Below are 26,814 nucleotides of genomic sequence, written 5' to 3' on the forward strand. Positions count from 1 at the left end.
ATTGTTTGAGCGTCTAAGCCTTCCTAGGATAGCATATGTGAACAAACTAAACAAATTGAGGTATCATCGTGTAACCCAATGTCTAAGCTTTACAATGATACTAAGAAAATTGCGGTAAAGGGTTTGGCGGTAAAATAAATAAAAAAAAAAACTGTACCCCTGCCCCGCCGCTTAAATTGATATATTTTTCAATGCCAAAACCCCTAGAGTATTAATGCCAGAAAAATGGATTATTTGGTATTTTCTGTTCAGTATTATCAAAATTTATACTTCTGGATTTTGTTTTTTATGAACTTTTTTTGCGGTTTTCGTAGTCAGAATTTATCAAAAAATGCCAAAAAATGGGATTTTCGATTTCTCGGTCAAAAGTCACATAAAGTCACATCTACAAGTTATTACTCCACTAAAACGTCTGCAATTTGGTATAATTCGATAGATAATTTAAGGTAATAGACCTGGGGTACCCCCAAAATTTTCCCATAATTTAATCTTCTTCCTATTTGTACATGATATTACACTGTGGCGCACCATTTGTCAAATTTTTAAGAAAATCCACCGTGCAGATTTTGAACAGTGAAGATTAAAATATTGTTATTTTTTTAATCTTAATCATTGGCCAAACTGAACCATATCTGGTATTTTAGGGTCATTTTGACAATATATTTAAACAAATAACTGAATATTAAGTCAAATACACTTTAAAAGGAATAATATATCAGATTTAATATCCAATTCTATTCTTTCCATTTTGTAGAAGAGAAACTAGGCTTTTAATTTACCAAAATAACAAAAAATGGGTCCATTTTCAGCGATTGGCTTATATAAAAACCTCTATTTTGCCAAAAATTCATAATTCAATTTTTGTACAAAACTGATATTATATGATATTTTCAGAATTTTTTTTTAATGTTTTAATGATAGTAAGGTAAAGCATTGAAATATTTTTTTGATAAATAATCATTATGGCTAAAATCATGTTCATACTCAATAAGGTTACCAATATCAAATTATGATGACTTATATTGATGAAAGAGTTTTGCCAGGCACATCTTGAGTCAACTACTGTTGCAAATTAATGTCACACAAATATTTATACTTCTACACGAAGGAACAAAGTTACATACTAAACGTAGTTCAATGCTGGATACAGTCATATGCTGAACAAAGCAAAAAAAATGAAAACAGAAAGCTTAAAGTCTTATAAAGAATTAAAGAAAATGTATATTTTTTTTAACTCTAAGAACTGGCAATGTTATTGGTAAGCCGTACTGTCGCATAACAGAGATCATTTCATATTTCAATTTTAATATTATATCAAAAGGAATCTTGGTTTGCCGTAAAAGGTATCATTTCAAACGTTTTCCCACCTTATAAAATATATCCTCAATGTACCCATTTGAAACCTTTAATCAATACTTAAAAAAAGTTACTGGGGCTGGCATCTTTTCTAGAAGTCGAACACTTTTTTGGAGTTATTTCCCTTTATCACTATCACTTTGAAGCTTGTATATTAGGAGTCGTTCAAACGCTCTAGTGACTTAAATCCTTTCAATTTGGATTATCTCCGTTACCCGAGGTCTACTACCATAATTGTCTCCATAAATGAACCACGAAATACTAATTTACAAGACAGGATTTTTTCAAAACATTTTAAAAATATTACCCCTACCCCTAGCAAACTGGTCGCAGTTTAAAACATAATTCTCATCAACAGTATATTGTAGAACGAACTGATATTCTGGGCATTTATAACTAAGATAATGATGTTTCTAGAAAAGCAGAGGACGCTTACCCTGGTCCATGCTCCCAGTTTTTAGTGGAGTCCGAGTTGCTCATTTACTTTTGTTAATTTGTATGTACGATTTTAGTTACTTTATGTTCTTTGTTATGTATGTCTGTTTTCCGTGTCTGGTCTTTGTCCCTGGATTACATTCTTTTGATTACCGCTGTGACCTTGGTTCCCTTGATTACTCTTTCAACACATCTGATCAATTCAGATGCTTAGATTTACCTTTTGGGCTGACAATTACTATAAAATCGGAAAAAGGGGAATCTTCAGAATTTCAGAATTTTCTTCTATATCACTCGATATTGTCTTTTTCAGATTACGGTAGTTTAAACAAATTTTTTGTGTGATACCGTACATTTATATAGTGTCTTAGTTTCAAAATGATCCCAAGTAATAACTATTTGAATTTTTACAAGTCAAGTTAGGTGGAAAATTACCACCCATACAAATGAAAAAAAATCTCAACATGAACTAAAATGTTAATTTTTGGCATATAAACGGTGTACAGTAGACATGTTGGGTACTATTGTTTTAATTATCGATGTATTCAACATATCTTCTCATTTCATGTTTTCAGTTTCAATGTGACAATAATGAGTTTTTCATAAAAAAGGGAATTTTCGGAATTTTGCATTTTCTTCAATTTCACCCATAATTGGCAATTTCGTTTAAGTAGCGTACTTCAAACAAGCTTTTGTATATTCAAGTACAAATATATAGTGTCTTAGCTTTCTAAAGGTTATCCGATGGTGCATTTTTTGCGTTTCACCATATCTGTTCCTTTTTGTAAGAACGTACGTGCACATCTATTCACTCCATGTGCTGTCATGTTAGACACTCTGTTCCAGAAAAGAAAAGTTGAAGGAATTACTATGGAAATTTTTCCCATGGATCTTTTTTTTTTTATCGAGCTTTATCGACCAGACCACATGGAATTGAGGCTTCATCTAGCCAACATGCGTAAATCAAAGATTAGTACCGTATTCCTCTTCTCATAACCAGGTCCTCAACAAACACTTTCTAATACCACTTTAACAATGCATGCAAATAGCTTGACAAAATGTGAAATCATTTCGTTCATTTGGTTCGAAAGCCTCTTGGGCTAGACATCAAAGCAAGGCCAATGACTTGATACGTCGTCTACACTAATTTGTGCTATCATTTGCTTATTTCAGCGAACGCGGCGGTTCCTTTATTGACACGCTCAATAATTAACTACGAACATTTAGGGCAATGCTCATTAAATGGATACCCACTCTTTCTGCAGTCCTTCCACAACACTTGTTACTCCCGTAGTGGTATTAATTCAATGTGGATCCTGAAAATTCAAAAAGATCTTTTGGAGACAATCAGTTCAAAATAATTATCAGAATGCAACAGCATTAAAACCTATGATTTTTCAACACTGTATATTTCTGTTCCCCATACTCAGTTAAAATCCCGACTTAAAAAACATTATATTTTTTTTCCAAAAAGATGGCACATCTAGATACAAATTTATAGTTCTTGGTAGAGATTCCTCATACTCTGTAAGAAATAATTCCAAATCATCTTCGAAATATACAGAGATGTTTACAAAATGCTGGATTTTTTAATCTACAACATATTTGTCTAGTGTGATGGACGCATTTTTCAACAAACAGTCGCATTGCAATGGAAATAAAGTGTGCTCCTCTACTTGCTGACCTATTCCTTCACTCTTATGAGGCTGACTTTATAACTGATCTGATCCGAAAGAAGGAATATCGTTTGGCTAGATCCTTTAATCTCAGTTTCCGCAACATAGATGACGTGTTATCAGAATTGTCAACTTTCCTTTCATGTATGACTTTTTGTATCGCGCTAGACTTCTAACAGGTAAGTTTCTGGAACAGGGTTACGTTGCTACAAAATTGAAGTTTTATGGTCGTGATCATGAACTCTTGGATCGTTACGATGTATCCATCTGCACCATGAAAATTGATTTGGTTAACGTGTCATAGTTTTACTTTACTTTTCGCCAACGCGGACTAGGCTTTTAATGAGCAACTCGACAGGTGTTTCTAGAAAAGCAGAGGAAGCCAACCCTATCGGCGCACCTGGTCCATGCCTCCAGTTTTTATTGTAGTCCGAGTTGCTCATTTACTTTTGTTTCTTTGTACGTATTATTTTGTTTTTTTATGTCCTTTGTTGTGTGTGTGTGTTAGTTTCCCATGTCTGGTCTTTATCCCGGAGAGCGTTCGTTTGATTTACGCTAGAATCTTGGTTCATTTTATTACTCTCTACACCACATGATAAACAGCTAAAGAAACAACTGTTTATATCATATTATTAGATTATTGATAAACTTTGTTTATGTTCTATTACAACATGGCGAAATTATGAAAACTGTCTGAAACACACACTTGGGCCGTTAATTCAATGATCTGTCCTGTTTCAGAAAATGATATTACGTTATAATGGACATTTTATTGTAAACAGTTGATATCTCAATGGAAGATGTAGTAAAGATGATGGATGTGACCACATTGATTATAAAAGTTATATCAGACAATAATAACATTATGATAAAAAGTTCATTCCTTACATATTATTTTATGTTGAAAACCCTGCTGATGAAAAGTCTACGGTCATCAGCCGATAAAATTCGTCTAAATCCATTTTAAAATAACTAATTAGTGTGTTTTAATTAACTTGTAATGTGTTACAAAAAGCATCTTTTGTTTAAAATTAGGTTCATTTTCAATGTCATGTGTTGTAATGTTTTATCATTTTGTCCTTGTGGTTCTTTGTAAACAAAATTCGTTGCATAAGTTTGCCGTAGTTCCTTCCTCTTATCCGTAACTCCTCCTACACCACTTAATGGAAATAATTCAAACATTCACAGCATTTTTTTTATAGTAATAAATAAATGGTCTTTCATTTTCGATTTTCATCTGAAGTCTTTGTTTAGTTTTTACATCTGCAAACATGGACTTTATCATTTCTGAATATTGAGATACCTAACTCTTACCCCTATCCCATTCTTTACAGAGAAATGAAACTTTCATAGAATCTTAAATACATTGTTCCGTGTGCAACCCCTTATCAAAATATTTTTGCAAATCAATTTGTAGGTCAAAAGGTGCATGTTATCTAAAGGAACTACTGATGCCTTATAAGAGGCTCCTCTGAACCAATGCACTGTGGAGAAATTATTATTCGTGGAGTAAAAAAGTTTTTTTTTTGTTTAACCATAATAAAAAAAATGTATATGATTGAAGAAACAAATTTAAAAAGGATAACACTAGCTTGATCTGGAAATAACTGTACTACTGCCAATGCTCTGTATGTCGAACGTCGTATTATTACTAATCACGCCGCCATAAGCTTCATCAACAGCGAAATCTTCGTGGATGATTCTCAGTACGACTCAGATACATGTCTTTGTAATACAGTATGTATCTTATAAAAGCTTTTGTCATGTCTCCCTCAAAGCCACATACACGATCAATAACCTCATTAGAAACATTTGTTCGCTAGTAGTTATGAGTTACCACTATTTCGTAATCAGAACGATCGATGTTGAAATCCGGACCCCTCAAGACACAAGATGTTTGGAGACTGTTTATTAAAACGTTGTTTTATATTTTCGACAAGTAATAACTTTGTGCGTCCACCAGCGCATATTCAGCAGTGGTTTCCTATTACCTGCATGGCATAACCCACATTTCGCGAAAATAAACTGGAGTGAAATTCAACAGAGTCTTTAAAATTTTGATTTACATCATCTCCAAGATATTTATCTCGCGTTATATGACAGTTTAAAAATTTTACGTTGACTGCTGCAGTAACGCGTTCCCCATTCAAATTGTTATCTGTATAACAGCCATCGATTTCTAACGAAACATTCCGATCGAAGCCTGGCGTTGATATGATTTTAAAACCATTTCCAGTATTGTTGACCACTGGAAGCTCAGTGTAGACGTATTCAGGTTCCGTTCCATTTACAAGTATAGTTATTCCACCAGCTGATGATGATGTAGAGCTAACGTTGTGCAAATTAGTGTTGGAGCTCACTACCAGTAGACCATCAGTAGTTCTGCTTATACTGGCGTATCGAATTTCAGACTTCTTTTCTTTTTATTTGGAAACAAAAAGAATAAATTTAATATTGTTTTTGTACATATGAGTTTATTTATGTTTCTATCCAGCCAATGTTTATTATAACTAAAACAGAAATAAATTCAGTATCAATTCATCTCGGAAGGACGGAATTGACACAAACATCATATTTAGAATAAATTCACTTCTTACAGAATTCACCATGAACTTGTTGACCGATATTGTGTGAATCCACATCGTCCATCAAAACCACAAAAAATACCCCGCGAATTGAAGTGTAATTACAATTGATTCTGAAATTACTAAGGTATTTGCAAAGGAATATTTCGAATTATTCTGGAAATTATAACTCAATTTAACTTGCAGTATGTAGAAAAACTTTGTAGATCAAACACAGAAATCATTGATGACACTACTACTTTTAAGTCTGAAGTGCAGGGTACTTCAAAGATTTAAAAAAGTCAAATTGGTTGGTCGATTTCAAGTTCTTCTTTGGGAAAGTCAAACAACACTATTCTATCAAAATTGTATTAAAAAGTCAAGGTTAGTCATCTTGAATACCTTCTTCAGATCTGATATCAATTCCTTTCCATTTGTTCTTTTCATCTTTTGATTTCAATTAAATAGCATCATACGCAGTTCCGTTGGAAATAAGGAGACCTGTATAGTAAAAAACGTGTATATAGTGTCATCATTGTATTGCTACTCTAGAGTAAAATTCTTGTATATATAGTCATAATTATATTTCTACACAAGAGAAAATTGAAGTTTGACTTCAACTACTTTTGAATAACACAAGATCTTGTACAAATGAATTTTAATATATTTTATGTATTTTCCTATTTGAACTTTGTTTAATTATAAAATATGTTAAATTTCATGGTATTGATGAGAGGTAAAACAAATGTACAACATTCGTGAATTTGCAGTAATAATATGAGGGATATTTTTGTGTTTAGATGAAATGTTTACCAATTTGTCAAGTTGTTTGTTGAATTTAAAATGTTATTTGCGAACAATACTTAAGAACTCAAGATATAACGATAGATGTTTAAGCAATGAGGACGTACGAATGGAAGTTTCCTTTAAAGCTCCATAAGAATAAAAAAACGTGAGTTCCTAAAATTCTTAAAGCCTGAAAATAACAAAAGATTCACATACATTATTGATTTAAAACATTTATTTATATTATACTTATCATGCACGATTAAACCGACGTCTGCATAAAAGAATAATTTCGACACCAGCCTCTATTGTCAGAGTAGACCATTTTGAAGCAACTATATTTGAAACCGCAAAATAAGGACTTCCTGTCTTGAATAATTGGATATCTTTATCGACAAAGCCATCTATTTCTCCTATTGAATTTATAAATTCTGCCGATTTATTTTTTATACCGGTGAAGTCCCAAATATTGCATAAAATTCACGTCTAGTAACGTGTCGTCAAAGTCATAATCAATGATGTGTTTTTCTATAGTTTTAACTTTTGTCGTTCCCCAGTAGTTCAAAGGTACGTTAAACATTTTATGGGAGTTTTCTGTTTGTTTACGAAACTATTTTTAAGTTATAAGAAGCGAAGTCATTCTCAAAGAAATTATGATAGAAGTTAACGTTAGGTGAATTAACCATAACAATGGTTCCGTTGTTTTCCATGAATGTATTTTATACAAGGTCAATAGATGATTCCACAGAGTTTTGTAGCATAATTGTAGTTATACCGTTTCCATAATTCCTTAGAAGTTCATTCCCAGTAAGAACTATCCTATTAAAATTTATCTCTGTTTTTGATATATTAATACATTTCGAATTTCGGACAAAGGAATAATTTTTTATGTCGATAACACATATAGAGCAATAAATTTCAATGGCTGCTATTGTTAAATTGGTTGTTGTGTAACATAAGCTCTCGTTGAGAGGCTTTAGCTGTATACTCAGGGCGTGCAGCGGAAATCGCCTTGGCTCCTCGGGTAAATATACCGTTGAAAACCGCAAATTTACTTTCATTGCAGTCCCGATATTGTTTTTATTTATGAATGAGTTGTTTATTATACTATTGATTTCAGGACTATATAACTCGAAGTTGAACATTGTGTTTCCAGTTGATTCAAATATGTCATTAAGGCAATAATTCGCAACGTTGCCAAGACCGACTGGTACTTGTTGCTTCTTAAATTGTAAAAGATACCCACCCTTACTTGAAAGATTACTGTGAATAATACTTATTGCGATGTTTCCTGTTTGTTGAATGTGAATGTCAATCAAGTCTGCTTTTGTATTAATAGAGCTATTCTTTATGAGAATAGTAGAGTTCTCTTTTCCATTGTATGCTTGTATAAATTTGTTTGTCCCGTTGACAACACTGCTTTCGATAGTGATTGTGGATGGGCCATTTTTCACTTCTAGAAAGCTGTCACAATTTGTTAAATTATTATGTACAAGATGAAGGTCTGCAATTAAAGGAAGGATGCCATTTGTATTTAATATATTTCATAAAGATACACTACAGAGTATTTCTATATATATAAAAAAACAACAACAACAAAAAAAAAAACAACAAAAAAAAAAACAAAACAAAACAAAACAAAAAACAAACAAAAAACAAACAAACAAAAAACAAACGAAAAAACAAAAAACAAAACAAAACAAAAAACCAAAAAAAAACACAAAAAAATATCTATATATTTTTGAAAGAGTTATCCGTTTGAATTATATGTCTTGTAATGAATCACTGTAATATTAAGTGACTTTATCAACAGTATACACAGAACAAACTGTACATAAGAGGAAGAAATTTCGTGGATCGTTATGGTGTATCTATCTGTACCATGAAAACGGATTTATTCATCGGGGCATAGTTTTCCTTTCCTCGTTTGTCTACCCCGGACTTGACTTTTATGCGAAACTCGGCGGGTGTTTCTAGAAAAGCAGAGGACGCTTACCCTACGGTGCACCTGGTCCATTCTCCCAGTTTTAGGTGGAGTCCGAGTTGCTCATTTGCTTTTGTTACTTTGTATGCATGATTTTAGTTACTTTGTGTTTTTTGTTGTGTATGTCTGTTTTCAATGTCTGGTCTTTGTTCCTGGATTACATTCTTTTGATTACCGCTATAACCTTTGCTCTTTGCTAAATGTACATTGTCTGTACTCCAGTAGTTGTAGCTAGCTTTGGCATTGCGATTTTTGTCAAAATTTTCATCGAGTAGCAAAAAGGCAGCTTGATTTGGTATTATTGATGAACTTATTATGAGTTATTGTATGTTTCAATCTTTTTTTGTAATCTTACTACATTAGATACAGTGTTATCAGAAAAAAGGTTTTTGGTCATCATAAGAATACATTGGGATGTCAACACTGCAGAACTTTGCATGTCGTAAACGTTCTTTAATGAGTTATTTTCTATGCCAATTTCGACGGGATTTCCATAGTATCCAGTTATTTCTACTCCACCAATTACATTCCAAAAAGTGTTGCGGAATAAACTGACAATAACTCTACCTTTGAACAATTATGCATTAAGATAGACAGAATGGCCATTAAATATTATTTGACATTACTAGGAAGATATTCTGAGAAGCATACTGGGAATAAGAAGAAATCGATGATAAAACCTGACGCCAACCATTGCCTCCAATAACATTGCCAACAACATGTTGACTGATGTCAAATGAACAACTGCTGCAGGTAAATGCAAAATAAATACCTTGATAATTGTTTGACATCACTTCCGAGTTCGATATATCAACATTGTGCGGAAAGTAAGCATGTACCATAATAATTTCTATGCCGTTTTTTCCATTTCTAGAAAATGTTGACTTGTCGATAAGTATCGAAAGCTTAAAAGCAGATGATGACGCCAACCCAGACCCTTTATTATTACTGAAATTACATTGGGAAAGATAGATCTGGGAATGGGCTCCATCAACACAGTCCCAGTTTTGTATAACTATTCCGTTGTTTACGTTGGAAATAAATTCATTGTTTTCTACATAGATAAACGGTCGTTCTTTAAAGCCATGTAAAACTAAGCCTTCATTGTTGTGTAAAGATTTAGTATTCACAATTATAGGCTTAATGGTATTCAAATCGGAAAAGGAGATCTTCTCTGTTCCTCCAGCTATTTTTATTCCCAAAAACATCCATTTATCAAGACATGATCCAGGGTTATTCCGTGTCCATCGCCTTGTACACCGACCGTTGTTTGACAGACTATTGTATGTCTCATTGTTATAGTACCTGTTGTGTTAAAACAGAAGTTAATGAATTTCTTACAATCATTCAATTTACATCATTATTCAACTATTTTGTCAGTTTTACTCCTTTGAATGTAAGCATAACCCGTTGGAATGTAAATAACGAATTCAATAATCTGTTATTCTGAGTTGAAATTAATAATTTTCTGATTAGTAATCAAGCAACCATGCTTTTGCACGAACTGGGCGTCTAAAATTGTTCCATATTCTTAGTAAGATTAAACTACTTTATGTTCAACGACATTCCTATCTACAGACAATACTTGATGTGTGTTTGTTTGTTGGGGTATAACGCCCGAGCAGCAATATTTCAGCTTTATTCGGGCAATGAACATGAAATGGATGAAAACATGAACATGAAATGATGATGAAATGAAAAATGGGATGGGACACAAGGATAATGGAGTCGAGAAATTTTAATTGCCACTGGAAATTGGAAGAGGTGGGTAGGGTCGGGCAATTTAGCCTCCTGTGGCGGAGCTCTATGATTCCTACTCCGGGAGAATACCACAGCGGTGTTCTTAAACGTGCAAGGAACGTGGCATCTTTCCCAAATACGGTGCTCCACTATGGTATGCGGTCAGGTTTTCCGTATTATAGCCTGACAACCCCAGCATGTAACACGCCAGGGGTACCCCATTCCACCATCTGGGGCACACATCCCAGTTGCTCTGTTGGCAGAGCGCCCTAGCCCCCGGCTAGGGTTCTGAGCACTATTTAGTCGCCTTTTACGAAAGGCTTAGTGCTACTACAGGCCTATTCTTTTGATACCCGGGTCTGTCTAAATCGAAACATTACTTGAAATATGTGTCAGAGCCTAGAAAGTTTTCTTGCTAATTGAGGCTAGATCAATGCATAACAATTGTATCCCATCACAATTGAGAAGAATTCTTGAACGATTCCTTACGATTGTACCCTTTAACAACTAATTGGCTGGATCGATTAATAACAGAATGGCAAAAAACAGTTCTGCATAATTGAGTTTTGGACACTTCTAATTCTTTTGATACCTAATACTTTGATGACAAAAGAAAATCAAAACTTTATGAAAAGTTTTGCAACTATAGAGAATAAAGTACTATAGTCATTGTAATATCTTTATCAAAATTATCAAACAATTTCAATGTTTTCCACCTTTTAATTGTGAGCTTATACCGTTGGAATGTAAATAACGATTTTCCACGTTAAACTTTCGCTTCAACATGTACCTGAATTTGTTTTTATAAAGGAATATTTTTTTACTAACGAACGTTAGACCATTTTGGTTCTATCGAGCTTCATTCATGTTAGCAACGTATTAAACATCTTTTTTTCATAGCGTGTTGTGGAAATAAAACGGTTGTACTTATGATACCTGAAGATTGCCCTGGAACGTATGTTTACTACTTTCATACCATCTTTTTTGCTTTATCTCTATGTATTATCTTAAAAAAAACTTTGAAAATGGCGTTAATCGTTTTTTTTAATGTGCTTCCTTAATCTATAAATTGACATGTGAATGAACAGTGTATTGTTTAATATGACGTGCCCCGTACAGGTTCGGGTGTTAAAAGAATAGACCTGCAGCAGCGCTAAGCTTGTCGTAAAAGGCGACTAAATTGTGCTCAGAACCCTAGCCAACAGAGCAACTGGGATGTGTGCCCCAGGTGGTGGAATGGGGTACCCCTGGCGTGTTACATGCTGGGGTTGTCAGACTATGATACGGAAAACCTGACCGCAAACCATAGTGGTGCACCATGTTGGAAAAGATGCCATGTTCCTCGCACGTTAAAGAACCCTACTGTGGTATTCTCCCGAAGTAGGAACCATAGGGCTCCGCCACAGGAGGCTAAATTGCCCGACCCTACCAATGTCTCCCTATTTCCAGTGGCAATCAAAATATGTCGACCCCATTATCCTTGTGTCCCATCCCTTTTCCATTTCATTATCATTTCATGTTCATTTTATCATCAATTTCATGTTCATCGTCTGAATATAGCTGAAATATTGCTGCTCGGACGTTAAACCCCAACAAGCAACAAACAAACATTTAATATGACGTCATTTGATGTGCCAGAGAAAACGATGCAATACAACTGGACCATGTCTTATGATTTTTGTGATCACATTCTTTTATGAATTGTTCAAAGATATCATGGTTGAACTATGCAATTTACAAACCTCCTAAACGAGGGCGGATGCCACTCCACAGTCCTTTCTTGGTAGGTGACGGATAGTTTGAAAAGAATGTTATATGTAAGCCTTCAACCCCTCTTGCAAACGAGGTGCCTATAATATATTTTGATCGAATTTATCTTTTTATCATTTTAAATGCTGTCATCCCGTCAATAAAAGCAAGACAGAGAAATTAAAAACCGCTCGACCAAACCTTTTTCAATTTTTCGATGTGAACTGTAAACTACAAGTCAAGTTCACTATGGTGCGTTTTGCATTTTCAATTCATTTAAAGTTACGCCAATTATAAATGAATGATGTATTCTTAAAACTTCACCTTGAATAAGCTGTACTGTGAAGATTTTGAGATAATATCACCTAACATGAGATTAATGTCAAATAAAGATTAAAAATATATATATCAAAAGATCTTTCTTTTCACCTATACTTTGATAAATATGAAGATATATTATGGATACTATATAATGAATTTCAGATGGCCCAGGCTTTTTAACTATTATCTATTCTAGCACCTGGTGTTGTAAATATGATCGAAACGCCAGTTTGGAAGATATGGTACTTCTATCGTCTAACAATTGGACTCTGACTGGGAATCCAGACTGTATTTGTTTAAAAAAATAACAAATATTTATTACAAGTCATCGAATGCCATAGCAATATTGCAATTATAGTATAAGCTTCATTTATCAGTTAGAATTAACATCGGATACACTAAAGCTATGAACGATATTTGTATTGGTTAAAAGAAAAACAAATCGAGACAAAAGACACTAAAGTTACAGAACGTTGTTGACGAAGTTGTGGAAAATCTAAAAACAATTAACAACGCTTGTTTTGAAGGTTTTATGAATCCGACTTACTATATGTAAAGACTAAATGCACTTGATTAAATATGTTCTTTTAGGTAAAAAAACATGTAATCTGTACGTTAAAAAAGTTGTTTTTTAAACATATTTCCATACTAACTGTTTTCGTGTAATTTGTTTTCATCCAAACAATTCTAAGATAATTTCGAAAAATGAACTCTTTTCAAACATTCAAGCTTTTTTAGATTATTTTGCTTTGGTCTCAGTTTTGCTTTTCTATTTTTCTTTAAATTTACAGTACTATTTCCCTTTATGTCATGTGTAAATGTATAAAAAGGGGTCGAGATTTCAGTTTGCTTACATGGTAATAAATTGATATATGCATTTTATATAACCTTAGTCATAAAATATATTGGAAATCAAATGTGTTTTTCCCAAAGTTTCCAAGGATTTCAGAAGCAGTCTTTCTAAAATCAGAAACAGTGTCTGATCCCATAACCAGTCTAAGTTTTTCATTGGGTCGATGCGCTTTTGGGTTAAAAATTACATAGATTGTACTTGAAATTGGCACTTTGCAAGAGTTGTCGTTCTGATTTGGTTTCACTTGGTTAATTTAGTGGGAGATGAATGTATGATTTTCAGAACCTTAAGATACTGCTTTCGAAAAAATGAAAGATGACATCTGATCTGATTACAGATATGATTACAGAAATGATTACCATTATGTGATCATGTACAGCGTATATAGACTGAAAAGGCATCGTTTGTTAGATGGGTTTTTCAACATCATAAGTTATTTTACTATTGGAGGTGTCTGAATTTTATGTGGACTGTTACTTAAGTATAAGTATACTTATCTCTTACATTCAGGATTTGCTTAGACGCGCTTACCTTAATCTCTTCATTAATACCAGTAGTGACTCTTTCTGTAGGCACATCGACTTGTATTCAACCAAACAATTTAAATAGTAAAGAAGGATAATGTTGATAAGTGACAGGGTTGAGGTTGATAAATCGAGATTGAATAATAAACCAGAAACGTTAATGACTATGGAGAAATCCGTCAGCATTTGTTCAATTTGACTTTAAAATCGGTATAAACATTATTGTTTAGGATGAACGCATTGATTCCCTACATAACGCATCTTATTTCGAAAATTAGTCAATGAAGAGAGAAGGTATGGAATTCATCAACGTAATCCGAAGTTATGTGACGATAAATCTAATTAAAATAAAACCTATCAATAGTTCCATTCAGTTACTGCATGTAGGATCTACTAACACTCCATACTACTTTCTGTTCTGATGACCTTTTCAGATTCTTTTGTTTTTTCCTTTGATACTGCTTTAAAAAATGAAAGATGAAATCTAATTGGCTGAACAGATAGATAAGAACAGAATGTAGAATGGCATATTGTTTGATACTACATAAAGTAACTGAATGGAACAAAAAATACGACAAATTTTAATTAGATTTTCGATCAACATTTGCGAAAATGGATATTTCGCGGGACATTTCCCAACCTAACATTACAATGAGCATAGCACACAAAAACACAGAAATACACACACTCTACCCTATGGATAAATTTACTCTCCGGCAGATCAATTAAATATTTCAGTGTTAATATAATACAAAAAAAAACTAAGGAAAAAGTTTTATAAGATTTGCAAAAGAAACATAATTAAGGTAATAAATGTCCTAATACAAGTACATACAAAATGATTGTATTTTAACATACGATTATGGCTAGGTTCAGATGGAATGTAGAAAAGATTCCCTGTTGTCGATAAAACAACTCTCCAGGAAGATCAGTTGACAGAAAAGAGTTGTAAATATTCCAGAGAACACCATCGTCACTGTCCATGAGCCTTCAATGATACAGTATGCAAAAATAATATACGAAAAATAAAATAAAATAAAATAAATAAAATAAATAGAATAAAATAAACCACTGATAAAAGGAAAGACATGTTTATCTTTAATTGCGACCTCTTAAAGGCTTATTTCGAGATACAAACACCAACTTTCACGCCCACATTTTGATATTAGTAACTCAAGAAAATTGAAAAAATGTGACCTGAACGATTCTGTGCGAGTCCACCTTCCAACTTCATTGTTATTGCCGTGACCTTCGTTAACACTTCTAAATCAATTTGTAGATACTCACCAGAGCCGCGAACACCAGCAATCCAGCCATCTGAATTTAATCAAATGATCTACATTGAGGAGTTGGGTTAGTCAAAATAGCTTACATGCTGGGGTCGTCAGGCTACGGAAAACCTGACCGCAAACCATAGTGGTGCACCGTGTTGGGAAAGATGCCACGTTCCTCGTACGTTAAAGAACCATGCTGTGGTATTCGATAGGAGTAGGAACCTTTGCGCTCCGCCACATGAGTCTAAATTGCCCGACCCTTTTATCTTGTGGCAATCAATTGTATTATATTCAAGTTAAAGAAAACCTATCAAACTTTGATTTAAAACAGAATGAAATCAGTCAGAATTACTTTGATACTTACAAGAGATTGATGTTAAATCCTGAATACAAACGTTCCAATAATTTATGAGCAACTCGGCGGGTGTTTCTAGAAAAGCAGAGGACGCTACCGGTGCACCTGGTCAATGATCCCAGTTTTTAATGGAGTCCGAGTTGCTCATTTGCTTTTGTTACTTCGTATGTATTACTTTAGTTACTTTACGTTCTGTGTTGTGCAGTCTGTTTTCAATGTCTGGTCTTTGTTTCTGGATTATATTCTTTTGATTACCGCTAGAACATTGGTTCCCATGATTACTCTTTGTAATTGTTTTGTCCCGTACCCTAGATCTAGTTACCCCCTAAAAAGGCAAGTTTGTATTCCAGGATATAATCATTCCCTTTGAAAATGGCAAAAGACATGCCGCTCTACATGTTTATGAAATACACATGTATTATTATACGTCTCGCCTAGGAAGACGGGCAACATCCTAACATATAACAGTGCAGTTGTATGTCGTATAACATTATATGAAAGAATAATCAGTTGAACCAAAATTATAGCGGTAATCAAAAGAATGTAATCCAGGGGCAGGGACCAGACATGGAAAACAGAAATGCGTGTTTTGGCCTCCTTTAAACGGAAACGGTCGGGACCGAAACCCGCAAAATCGATACCAATCTTAATTTTTGGGGGTCGGAGCCTAGTAGAATTTCATCAAGTTTTTCATTAACGAAAACTTACTGGCCTCAAAAATATATTTAAATAGACCATCTTCAGAATTTTTGTACATGAAATTAAGAATATAATAAGACATTTTTAACACTCGTAATAACGTGAAGTCTTGAAACTTTATTGGACAATTTCAGTTTCAATTTATCTATGGTCTATATATGGCTGCTGCTTTTCCAATCACTGAAATCAAATGGCTATGAACGACGAAAGCATCATTAAACAAGTGCATTATTTTGCAGTCAGTATATTAGTATTTAACGGGTCAAAGACAAGGCATATTTATCAAATCTGTCAAATTGTTAATTGGTTGGAACAAAGTAGCAAAAATAACTTTAAAAGTTTCAAGTGTCAACCTGAACCTTAACAATGTCTACTTGATCCTTAATAATGTCATTTACTCCAGTAATATAATAAATTTTAATATTAAAGCTACTTTGAATGTACTTATAATTACCAACTGCGTGTATATATATATATATATATATATACTTTGTGCAGGCGGTGTTGCCATAGATGTCACAGCGGTACGAGTTCTAGTCCCGCGGAGGGAACGACCAAAAATTTGCATCGCAAATTTGACAGTTCTAGCATCGTTGGGAATTTTTCAGACCCTTCTTTAAGTTTACGTTATCTTCCCTGTATCAATTTGATCCGATGGAGCAGTGTAGCGAATATATATATATATATATATGTACATTGTCGAAAATTATTAAAGATGCGTGATGAGGCGACGGAACGGGTAGGAAATGCGAGGCTCCGCCGAGCTATTTCCCCCGTTCCAAGCCAAATGCACATATCTTCAATAATTTTCGACAATGTACACACACACACACACACACACACACACACACACACATATATATATATAATTTCGTCCTGTTATATTAATAGTTTTGTGCGCGTGTACATTTTTAAAATAAAATTTTAAAATGCATATCCCCTGAGGAGCCCCGATCGTTAAACCCGAAGAAAAAAATTAATACGCATGGCGCATGACTCAGTAAACATTGAAATTCAATCCGCACCATATAAGCCGTCAAAGCTGTTTGAAGAAAATAAGCAATGTATCAAAATTTATTCCAAGAGACAAGTAAGTAAAATGAACAATAAATACAAATATTTTGAATGTTGTAATGTCGTTTTAAGAACATTAATATTTTGAATTTCGCGAGGAAGGTGGGAGCTGATTTGTTTCTGTTTGGTATATGGCAGTAGTGTTCAGGGGTGAAATTTGTGCATTAGTTTCTTTGGGATTTGAAATATTTGTTTGAGATTTTGGAACAAGAGGAGGCAGTTGTATGGGCAGATCTATAATGTAGTGTTCCTCTGATTCATTATCTTGGGGTTTAGGCAGTAATAAATCCAAGACCATAACATTTTCCTGGTCATTTGTCTCTTCAAGAGTTTTATCATATTATAATGCTTCATTTTCTTTAAGTGGGACCAGTTTATGTTAAATTGTGACGGACACTCTGGCTCCGAGTCCGACATGACTGAAATACAGGGGAAGTCGTCTGCAAACTGATAATGAATCAAATCTGAACGAGATTAGGGATTTGCCATATATATGACGGTGAAAAAAATACAAACAAAATCATTATTTGGTTTACATAAAATCTTTTATTTCATTCAGGTGAAAACGAAACAAAACAGCAAAAAAAAAGATTAACCGGATACGCAATCGCAATTTGTTTATATCGTATCTATGCTGGCGGCCATGATTAATTTACGCATACCAGAAAAAAGTAGTTCCGCCGATCACGTGAGTGGGAGGAGCCAGATAACCTGCTAATGTACGGATACAACAATAAAATAACCGTATACCTTTATTCGTTTAACAAATAACCTCATTGCAGGAGATATATATATTTATGTGACGACTCTATTCGCTATACTGCTCCATCGGATCGAATTGATACAGGGAAGATAAAGTTAGCTAAGAAAGGTCTAAAAACTCCCAACGATGTTAGAACTGTCAAATTTGCGTCACAAATCTTTGGTTTTTACCTCCACGGGACTCGAACTCGTACCGTTGTGCCATCTATGGCAACACCGCCCGCACAACGTCCAGCGCCCTAGACTACTCATATATAATTTAAAGCGTCAAATCATGAAGAGTGCTATCAGTCATAGAGGAGTATAAACTAACCTATTCCTTCCATTGTTTTTTCTGTATTTATGATTTCCAAAAATTCCCTATCAAAATGTATTCCATACTCATAAGGTGTAATATTTTAATGTTACAGGTCAGCCTAATTTACTTGGAATATCAGGTGTTGTTGGATATAGTAGATTAGAAACAGATTTATCAGGGTCAGCAGAGTGGTTAATTGTACCGTATTTCGACGCTGCTCCATACACTGACACCCAATATTTAGTAAGTGGACACCTGTCTTACAAGGTCGGGAATTCAAATTTTTCAGTGCAGTTGACACCAGATACAATAACAGTCAAACCAAGTCCTAGACTTGTCTTCGATTATTTCCCTGAAAAATGTGGCCAGGGAGATGACCCACTTACCGAAGAAAAAGAACCTGTTGTTCTGTTCAAATTAGCTGTCATGGTAACAAACACTGGAAATGGTTTTAAACGTGCTTTGAAAATAACGTCTGCTCAAACCGGAAATAGTCGAGAACGAGAAGGATTTGTTAGTTTCTTTTAAAATAGTTGGTGCATATATTGGAAATTCTCCAATGCAACCAACTTCAACAGTGAACTTCGGGGACATTGCTTCTAATGAAACTAAAACAGCACATTGGCTTCTCACTTCGTCACTTCAAGGCATGTTTTTCAATTTCAGCGCTACCTTTAAAAACATAAATCCTTTAGGAGATCCTCAAATATCGCTTTTCGATTCCATCCGATACCATGAACTCATACACTTTGTAAGAATTTTTATAAGTGAAGATGATGGTTTAGATGATTTTTTGGTAAATTACTTCGTTGATAACAATGGTACACCTGAGAGATTGTACAACAGCGCTGATGGATCGGACGTTAAATTAGTGAACTTAGGTTCTGTTGAGGGGATCTCTTTAAATTTTGTCGAATATTCCGACCTAACGTATTCCGTGATTCAACTAAATGTTCGAATGTATTCGTCATCTTGGTTTTATGTCAGACTGATAAACACTTTTACGGATCCTAATTTCAAATTACTTATGTCAGATAGATTAACAGGAAATAATACACATTTAATTGTTGGTAAAAACAACACATATTCAAGACTCTTTTTTAATTCATTTGCTGGATTATTATGAGACGGACCATGGCGTGACAGAAGAAGTTTCTATTTCATATAATTTGACCTTCGGTAAAAGAAATAACTATGCTCCTCAGCTTGATGCAAGTTCTTGTTTAACAACCATACCGACGGATGTAGCAGTTAAAACTCTGATTTGTTCTGTAAAGAGTGTTGATTTAGACAATAACGAAGTTACCTATGAACTTATTCTAGAAGCTTCCATGTTCGATATTGACCCAAAATCTGGTGTCATCAAGACTAAGATTACCCCTTACCTACAGGTATATTCAAATTCATTGTACAAGACGCGGATGACGGTATACCGCAACTATAAAATTATGTTAATATCACTATCCATGTAACGTCAGGTAGAATAACAAAGTTTACTTTACCTACAGAACAGTTGGAAACAACAGAAAAGTCAACTCATATACCAAATACTTTCTATACGGACGACAGAATAACAAATTATACTATACCTACAGAACAGCTGGAAACAACAGAAAAGTCAACTCACTTTCTATACGGAAGTTACAACATTCGATATTATCACTAATACGTCGATAGAGTGATCTACAAGTTTTCAATCACCAATGACGTCTACAAGAAATGATGAAAACACGGATTTGGACAACAGTTTTAGTTCATCAGCAAAGATCGCTGGGCCTTTTCGTAATTTCGTAATTGTATCAATAGCATTGATTTGTTGCTGTACGTGACTGTAAAAAGCTTTTAACCTTTTAAATTTTTTTTCCATTTTCATCTTTTCATTTGATTTTTATAAAAATGCGATGTGACTGTTTTTAAATAATGTTTTCTATAGTACTATGAAACATGTCTCAACTAAATTCCTTTTGTACTTGGTTAAGTTTAGATAGGTGTTCTGTTGCTATAGTTTCAAAAGATTCAAATTGATGTAAAGTGACTTTGAAAAGTGTCTGGTTTTGACAGGTTTTCAGATTATTTAGGGTTCGGTTGACAAAATTGACTGTAGTACATAACAATACCAAACATACATTTTCTGCTCACATGTATAAGAGTAATCAAGGGGACCAAGGTTATAGCGGTAATCAAAAGAATGTAATCCAGGGACAAAGACCAGACATGGAAAACAGATATACACAACAAAGAACATAAAGTAACTAAAATCATACATACAAAATAACAAAAGCAAATGAGCAACTCGGACTCCACTAAAAAATGGGAGCATGGACCAGGTGCACCGGTAGGGTAAGTGTCCTCTGCTTTTCTAGAAACACCCGCCGAGTTGCTCATACAAAGTCAAGTCCGGGGTAGTTAAGGGAGTAAACTCTCATCAGCAGCATAAGAAGACAAAAAAAAAAAAAAACCAAAAAACAAACCAAACAAAAAACAAACAAAAACAAACAATAAAAAAACTAACAAAAAACAACAACAACAAAAAAAAAAACAACAAAAAAACAAAAAACAAAACAAAACAAAAAGAGAAGAAGAAAATCAAATTGCATACAAGAAGTATTCAAACCAAATAAACATTAAAATTCCAGCACCGAGACAGTCCAAGACAAGAAGTGATATGGATTTTAAATTTTGTGTTACTGCAAATTTGACTCATGACTTGTATAAGACAAAGCTGTTCTGTGTATTGTATTAATGTAAGTAATTTCAATTAAAAATCTCAGTCATAAGATCGACCGCGTCACCAGAGGGACAACATTTGCCAGATTTTGCACAAGCCTATAACGATAAGTTTATAAAGGTACAAAAATTATATTGGTATTTTCGTAACTTTTATGAAAAATACAGATATATATTGAAACTTTTCCAAGAGGGTCAAAAGTCTAACCACAACTTTTCTTACTCTCGTTGCGGTTAAGTTAGCGGGTGTTTCTAGAAAAGCAGAGGATGCATACCATACCGGTGCAAATGGTCAATGCTCCGAGTTTAGAGCAGAGTCCGGGTTGCTTATTTACTTTTGTTCCTTTGTTCGAGTTGTTTTTGTGAGTTCAAGTTCTGTATTACGTTTATCTGTCTAGTCTTTATCCTTGGAATGAGTTATTTATTGAACTCCGGATGAATTGTGCTTCTCTTGATGACTCTAAATACATATTGTTTTAGAACTCTGCATTACTTGTTGGTTCACAACTTGTCATGTACTCTTTAACTATTAAATATGGTTGAACGTTTAAAACCCTGAAATATTAAAATAGATTATGAATCAATATTTAATATTTGAGCTTCAGTGATGATAGAAATATATACTTATTGCTCTATTGCAGTAAATCTGTCTAAACCAAACACCTTTTTGACAAAAGTGCGCCAATACCATGAATACGGGATTTAGCCATCCAATATCACTTTCATCCGTCCAATACGTCATATTGGACTCATTAAAATCCGTATTGGCCTAGCATATAGGACTAGTTAGTCAATAAAGGTATAATTGCGTACGATTTTCCATATTGGCTGAGTTATTGGTCTTCGGCTAAAACATTGGATTTCGGCTACGCCTCGGTCCAATATAGCTAACCTCAGATCAATAACTAAGCCAATATGGAAAATCTTAAACAATAATAATATAACAGTATCGGATAGGTCAAATGATTCACTTCACTACGATATTTTTCATTACAATTATTAATCACACTACATACTATCATTAGGTGAGGACGTCGGAATAACCAAGAGACACATTTTATTTCCTTTGGAATCTTCAAGTAAATTCTTAACACGATTTTAGTTTTTTTCGTATGATTTATAACTGTTATACCAAGTTCAAGATAAATGTTCCGATGCTTTTCATATATAGTTGGCATTGTCTCGTGTTTTATGATGAATGCTTTTATTATTATTTTTTTTCCGCATTGTTTACAATATTTTTGTTGGATTAAATGGTATCGCCCGTGTGAACTTTTTTTGATGGGATCCCTTCGTGACCCGTCTCGGGAAGCTGATATGTAGGCTTACTCATCATGCTTTACAATCGTCGTTTCAAAATCGGTACGCATGATACCAAAACACACAATAAAGGCTCAACAAACGCACGATAAGCGAACGCTTCTATCGTGCGTTTAAACGAACGCAAAACGATGTGTAAACGTACGATACAACATGCACGCTAAAAAGGAAGCGTGAACGTTTCAAGGAGTGTTAACATTTTATTTGGAACTAAGATGTTTTTCTTTTGTTTCCTGTTTTCACGTCTAAGCCATGTACTTGACATATGGCATATTTAAATGTCCTTGACGTATTTTTGTCGATATTAATACATGTAGCTCATTATGTAGTATGGATAACTAATGAACCAACTTTTATAATTTAAATTCCACACATTCATTTTAAGATTGAGCTTACGGTTATAGTTTATCAACATTTAGATATCCTGTTATAATTACTGCAGACGAAACATATATTGCCATTTTAATGGACCGTTTAAATTTATCCCTAAATGATGGACTTATAGTGACGCAGACTAAGGCACATGTCTTATCTGCGCGATTTTTGTCGGTAGATATGCCTATGGCGGCATATATAAAAAATATGAACTTGCTCATGAGAACAGTTCAAATTGTGATATCATGTACTTATTTGTTATAAAGCGGTAATTTCGCACTACATGTCGATACTATCATAACCGCCGACAGTAATCTCGCAAGATAAACATCAACCAAGAAGGATGCAATTGTAAATTCAATTGTGCAATTATTGCTAAACAACGCTTTAAAAAATAACCAACGAAAAACATGTATCATAATTCAAAACCCAGATGAGAGCAGGTTATACACAACTCCGAGGGAGCAGTCTAGAAATACGCCGTCCTGCACCTTGGAGATCATATCCGGTCAAAGATGATAGTCCAATAATTGGAAACAGTCACTATATACATCTAAATAATGGTAAAAACCGGTGCAAAAGGTTTAATCTAGTAATAAAACAGTGCTGTAATATAAATAAATTTGGATGTGAAAGTACAAAATTATAAACTGTTTTTCTCAATACATCACATGCAACCTTAACATTCTTCAAAATGATATAAGAAAGGCACAAAAGATATGGTTTGAATGGTGAGGAAAAGTTGGTTGACTGTTCTAAAACGAAAAATGAAGTCTATTGTAGAAATCGTTTTATTTTATACATAACAAACTAGTATGTTGGTTATCTTTTACGCTGAATAAACTGCGAATATTATTGCACCTTTCAACGAACTAAAATCGTTTATGTCAAATATTTCCAACTATTGAATACAATTCTGATATTTTAACTTTGAATGAAAACAAACAAAAGAAAAAAAGTAATAACAAAAGGTTGCACGCCATCGTGCGAAGAATACCTCCTCCGACATGGAGACAGAGTCGACCGGTAAACTGGACGTAGTTGAGTACGGAACCTGAAAAGGGGAGACACGGAAGAAGTCATGCAAGAGGAATATACTAAATGTCAAAGCATTCCCTCAAATAGAACTGGAACAATCTATTACGAAAATTTCCATTATGTACCGCCTGAAAAATGACAAATTTGATCGGTAAACAGGAAGCAGATGAGCGAGGAACCTGAAAAAGGATAACCTGGTACAGTTTATCATGTAAAAGAAACTTAATAAATATGTAAGCATTCTCTCATATAGAAAATGATTTTTTAACGAAAATTCCCATTATGTAGCACCTAACAAATGACGAAGTCGATCGGTAAACTAGAAATAGATGAGGGAAGAATCTGAAAAAGGGAGACACGGTACAAGGCATTATGCATTCCCTTAAGTAGAAGCTTAGAAATCTCTTATGAAAAGTGTAACAGACGGACAGACCGAGGAACGGATGGGCAGGATGATTGCAATATAACCCCCTCTGTAATGAGTGGGGCACAACAAATATTGTTTTCTTAACACTAACGATATGAAATCATACCGACAGATCACTACTATTGACGTCATCATTCGATAAATTGCGCCATTTTTTAACCAACATGCATATATAATTTACAGCAAACAATTATTTTTTTTGTTCTTTGTCTCAAATTGGCTAACATTTTCATTGATTGAAATTGAAAAAGAACAGGCGAAGCCCACTAACAGAATTACTTTCAACAGAGATCACCGCATACTATAGTTATTGGTGTTGAAAGATGTATTAAAAACAAATACTTTTTATAAGCACATTTATTGCAACACACATGCATGAATCACGCGTTTTCGAGTTGAAAATACTTCCACTAGTAAAGGAAGTTAAAATTAGTAGCAACCAAGTCGTGTAATTATTCTTAATATTTTAGAAATGAACTCAAACCAAAAAACAAAAAACTTACAAGGAATTTGTAGAATTCCGTTATTCAAAAGAAGATGATTTGTTTTTTTCATCAAGTTTTGTTCTGAAGTTTTATGTGTGCCTTTTAATGTATCACTAACTTGTCTCCCTTGATCATCGATGCTTTAGTGATTGTACCTAAAATACAGAGTTAAACAAATACAAATCAAAATGACGGATACATGTAATATCAACTGTGTATGTGAAGAAATTTTACTGAACTTTAAAAAAGTATTACAATTATGTGCAGCCGTAAAAATAATGATAACACAGTTACTATTAGAACATTGTCGGAATTATTGGCTGATGAACCAGATATGGTGTCTCCATCTGTTTTTCCATCACCCCTTGTCGACGTCATAGGCGTTTGAAAGCTTGTAAATGACTCAATTGATGTATTATATAGAATATCATCCGTAGAACCTTTCGTGAAAATAGTGTTTGTTGTCTGAGCGGACGTGGCTTCTGTTTCTGTAGGTGCATTACTAGTAGTCATTCCACCTGACATCACACGAACAGTGATATTTGTATAGCTTGATAGTTGTGGAATACCGTCATCCGTGCCTTTTACAATGAATTGGAATGAGCCAGTAGGTAATGGAGTAATCTTGGTCCGGATTACTCCGGATTTTGAATCCATATTGAACATGAAAGATTCCGGGATGAGTTCATAAGTAACTTCGTTATTGTCTAAATCGTCACTCACTACAGTACAAATCGGTGTATCAACTGCTACATCCGTCGGTATGGTTGTTAAACAAGAACTTACATCAAGTTGAGGAGAATAGGTATTCCGTTTACCAAAGGTTAGATTATATGAAATAGTAACTTCTTCTCTTACGCCATTACCAGTGTCATGATAATCCAGCAAATGAATTAGAAAGGAGTCTTGAATATGTGTTGTCAGCCAAACATTTTTGCCAACAATTAAATGTGAATTATCACCTGTTGATCTATCTGCCATAAGCAATTCGAGATTTAGATCAGTCATATTGTTTTTAAGCCTGACATAAAACCAAGATGACGAATTCATTCGAACATTTATTTGAATCACGGGAAATGTTAGGTCGGATTTTTTTACTAAATTTAATGAGAACCCCTCAACGACACCTTGGTTCACCAATTTAATGTCCGATCCATTAGCACTGTTGTACAATCTCTCAGGGATACCATTGTTATCAACCAAGTCATTTACCAAAAAATCATCAATGCCATCATCTTCATCTGTAAAAATTCTTACAAGGTGAATGAGTTCATGATATCGGACAAAATCGAAAAGCGATAGTTGAGGATCACCTAAAGGATTTATGTTTTCAAAGGTAGCGCTGAAATTGTAGAACGTTCCTCGTAGTGACGAAGTGAGAAGCCAACGTGCTGTTTTAGTTTCATTAGAAGCAATGTCCCCGAAGTTCACTGTTAGAGATGGTTGCATTGGAGAATTTCCAATAAATGCACCAACTATTTTAAAAGAAACTAACAAACCCTTCTCGTTCTCAATTATTTCCGGTTGAGCAGACGTTATTTTCAGAGCACGCGTAATTCCATTTCCGGTGTTTGATACCATGACAGCTAAACTGAACGGGACAACAGGTTCTTTTTCGTCGGTAAGTGGGTCATCTCCTTGGACATATTTTTCATGGAAATAATGGAGAATAAGATTTGGATTTGGCTTTACCGTAATTATATCTGGCGTCAACGGTAAAGAAAAGTTTGAATTCCTGACCCTGTAAGACAGGCGTCCACCTACCAAATATTGCGTGTCGTTGTAAGGGGCGGCATCGGAATACGGTACAATTAACCACTCTGCTGACCCTGATAAATCTGTTCCTAATCTACCATAACCATCAACACCTGATATTCCAAGTAAATCAGGCTGACCTGAAATATTTGATGCATATTAAAACCGTAAGAAATATTTTTGAAATTTATGATACATGTAGGTATTTTTTTTTAATCAGTTAAAGTATATTTTTAA

General features: G+C 34.1%; 1 protein-coding gene and 1 pseudogene across 4 annotated transcripts in view; one reads left to right on the forward strand and one right to left on the reverse strand.

The window, feature by feature from the left end:
* LOC148607746 (uncharacterized) overlaps positions 1 to 18,978 on the forward strand; it is a 28,733-nt pseudogene extending 9,755 nt beyond the window's left edge.
* Positions 18,979 to 23,645: 4,667 nt separating this feature from the next.
* LOC148607747 (uncharacterized) overlaps positions 23,646 to 26,814 on the reverse strand; it is a 67,009-nt gene continuing 63,840 nt past the window's right edge. For all 4 annotated transcript variants that reach the window (XM_088543623.1, XM_088543626.1, XM_088543624.1 and 1 more), the window contains one exon: positions 23,646 to 26,717. In XM_088543623.1, the coding sequence (XP_088399749.1) occupies positions 25,063 to 26,717 (1,655 nt within the window). In that variant the 3' untranslated portion in view covers positions 23,646 to 25,062. The remainder of the gene's footprint in view (positions 26,718 to 26,814) is intronic.

The sequence above is a fragment of the Perna viridis genome, chromosome 9, assembly GCF_037379345.1.
Source record: "Perna viridis isolate PV_CMFRI_1.1 ecotype Kerala chromosome 9, ASM3737934v1, whole genome shotgun sequence".
Taxonomy (NCBI): Eukaryota; Metazoa; Mollusca; class Bivalvia; order Mytilida; family Mytilidae; genus Perna; species Perna viridis.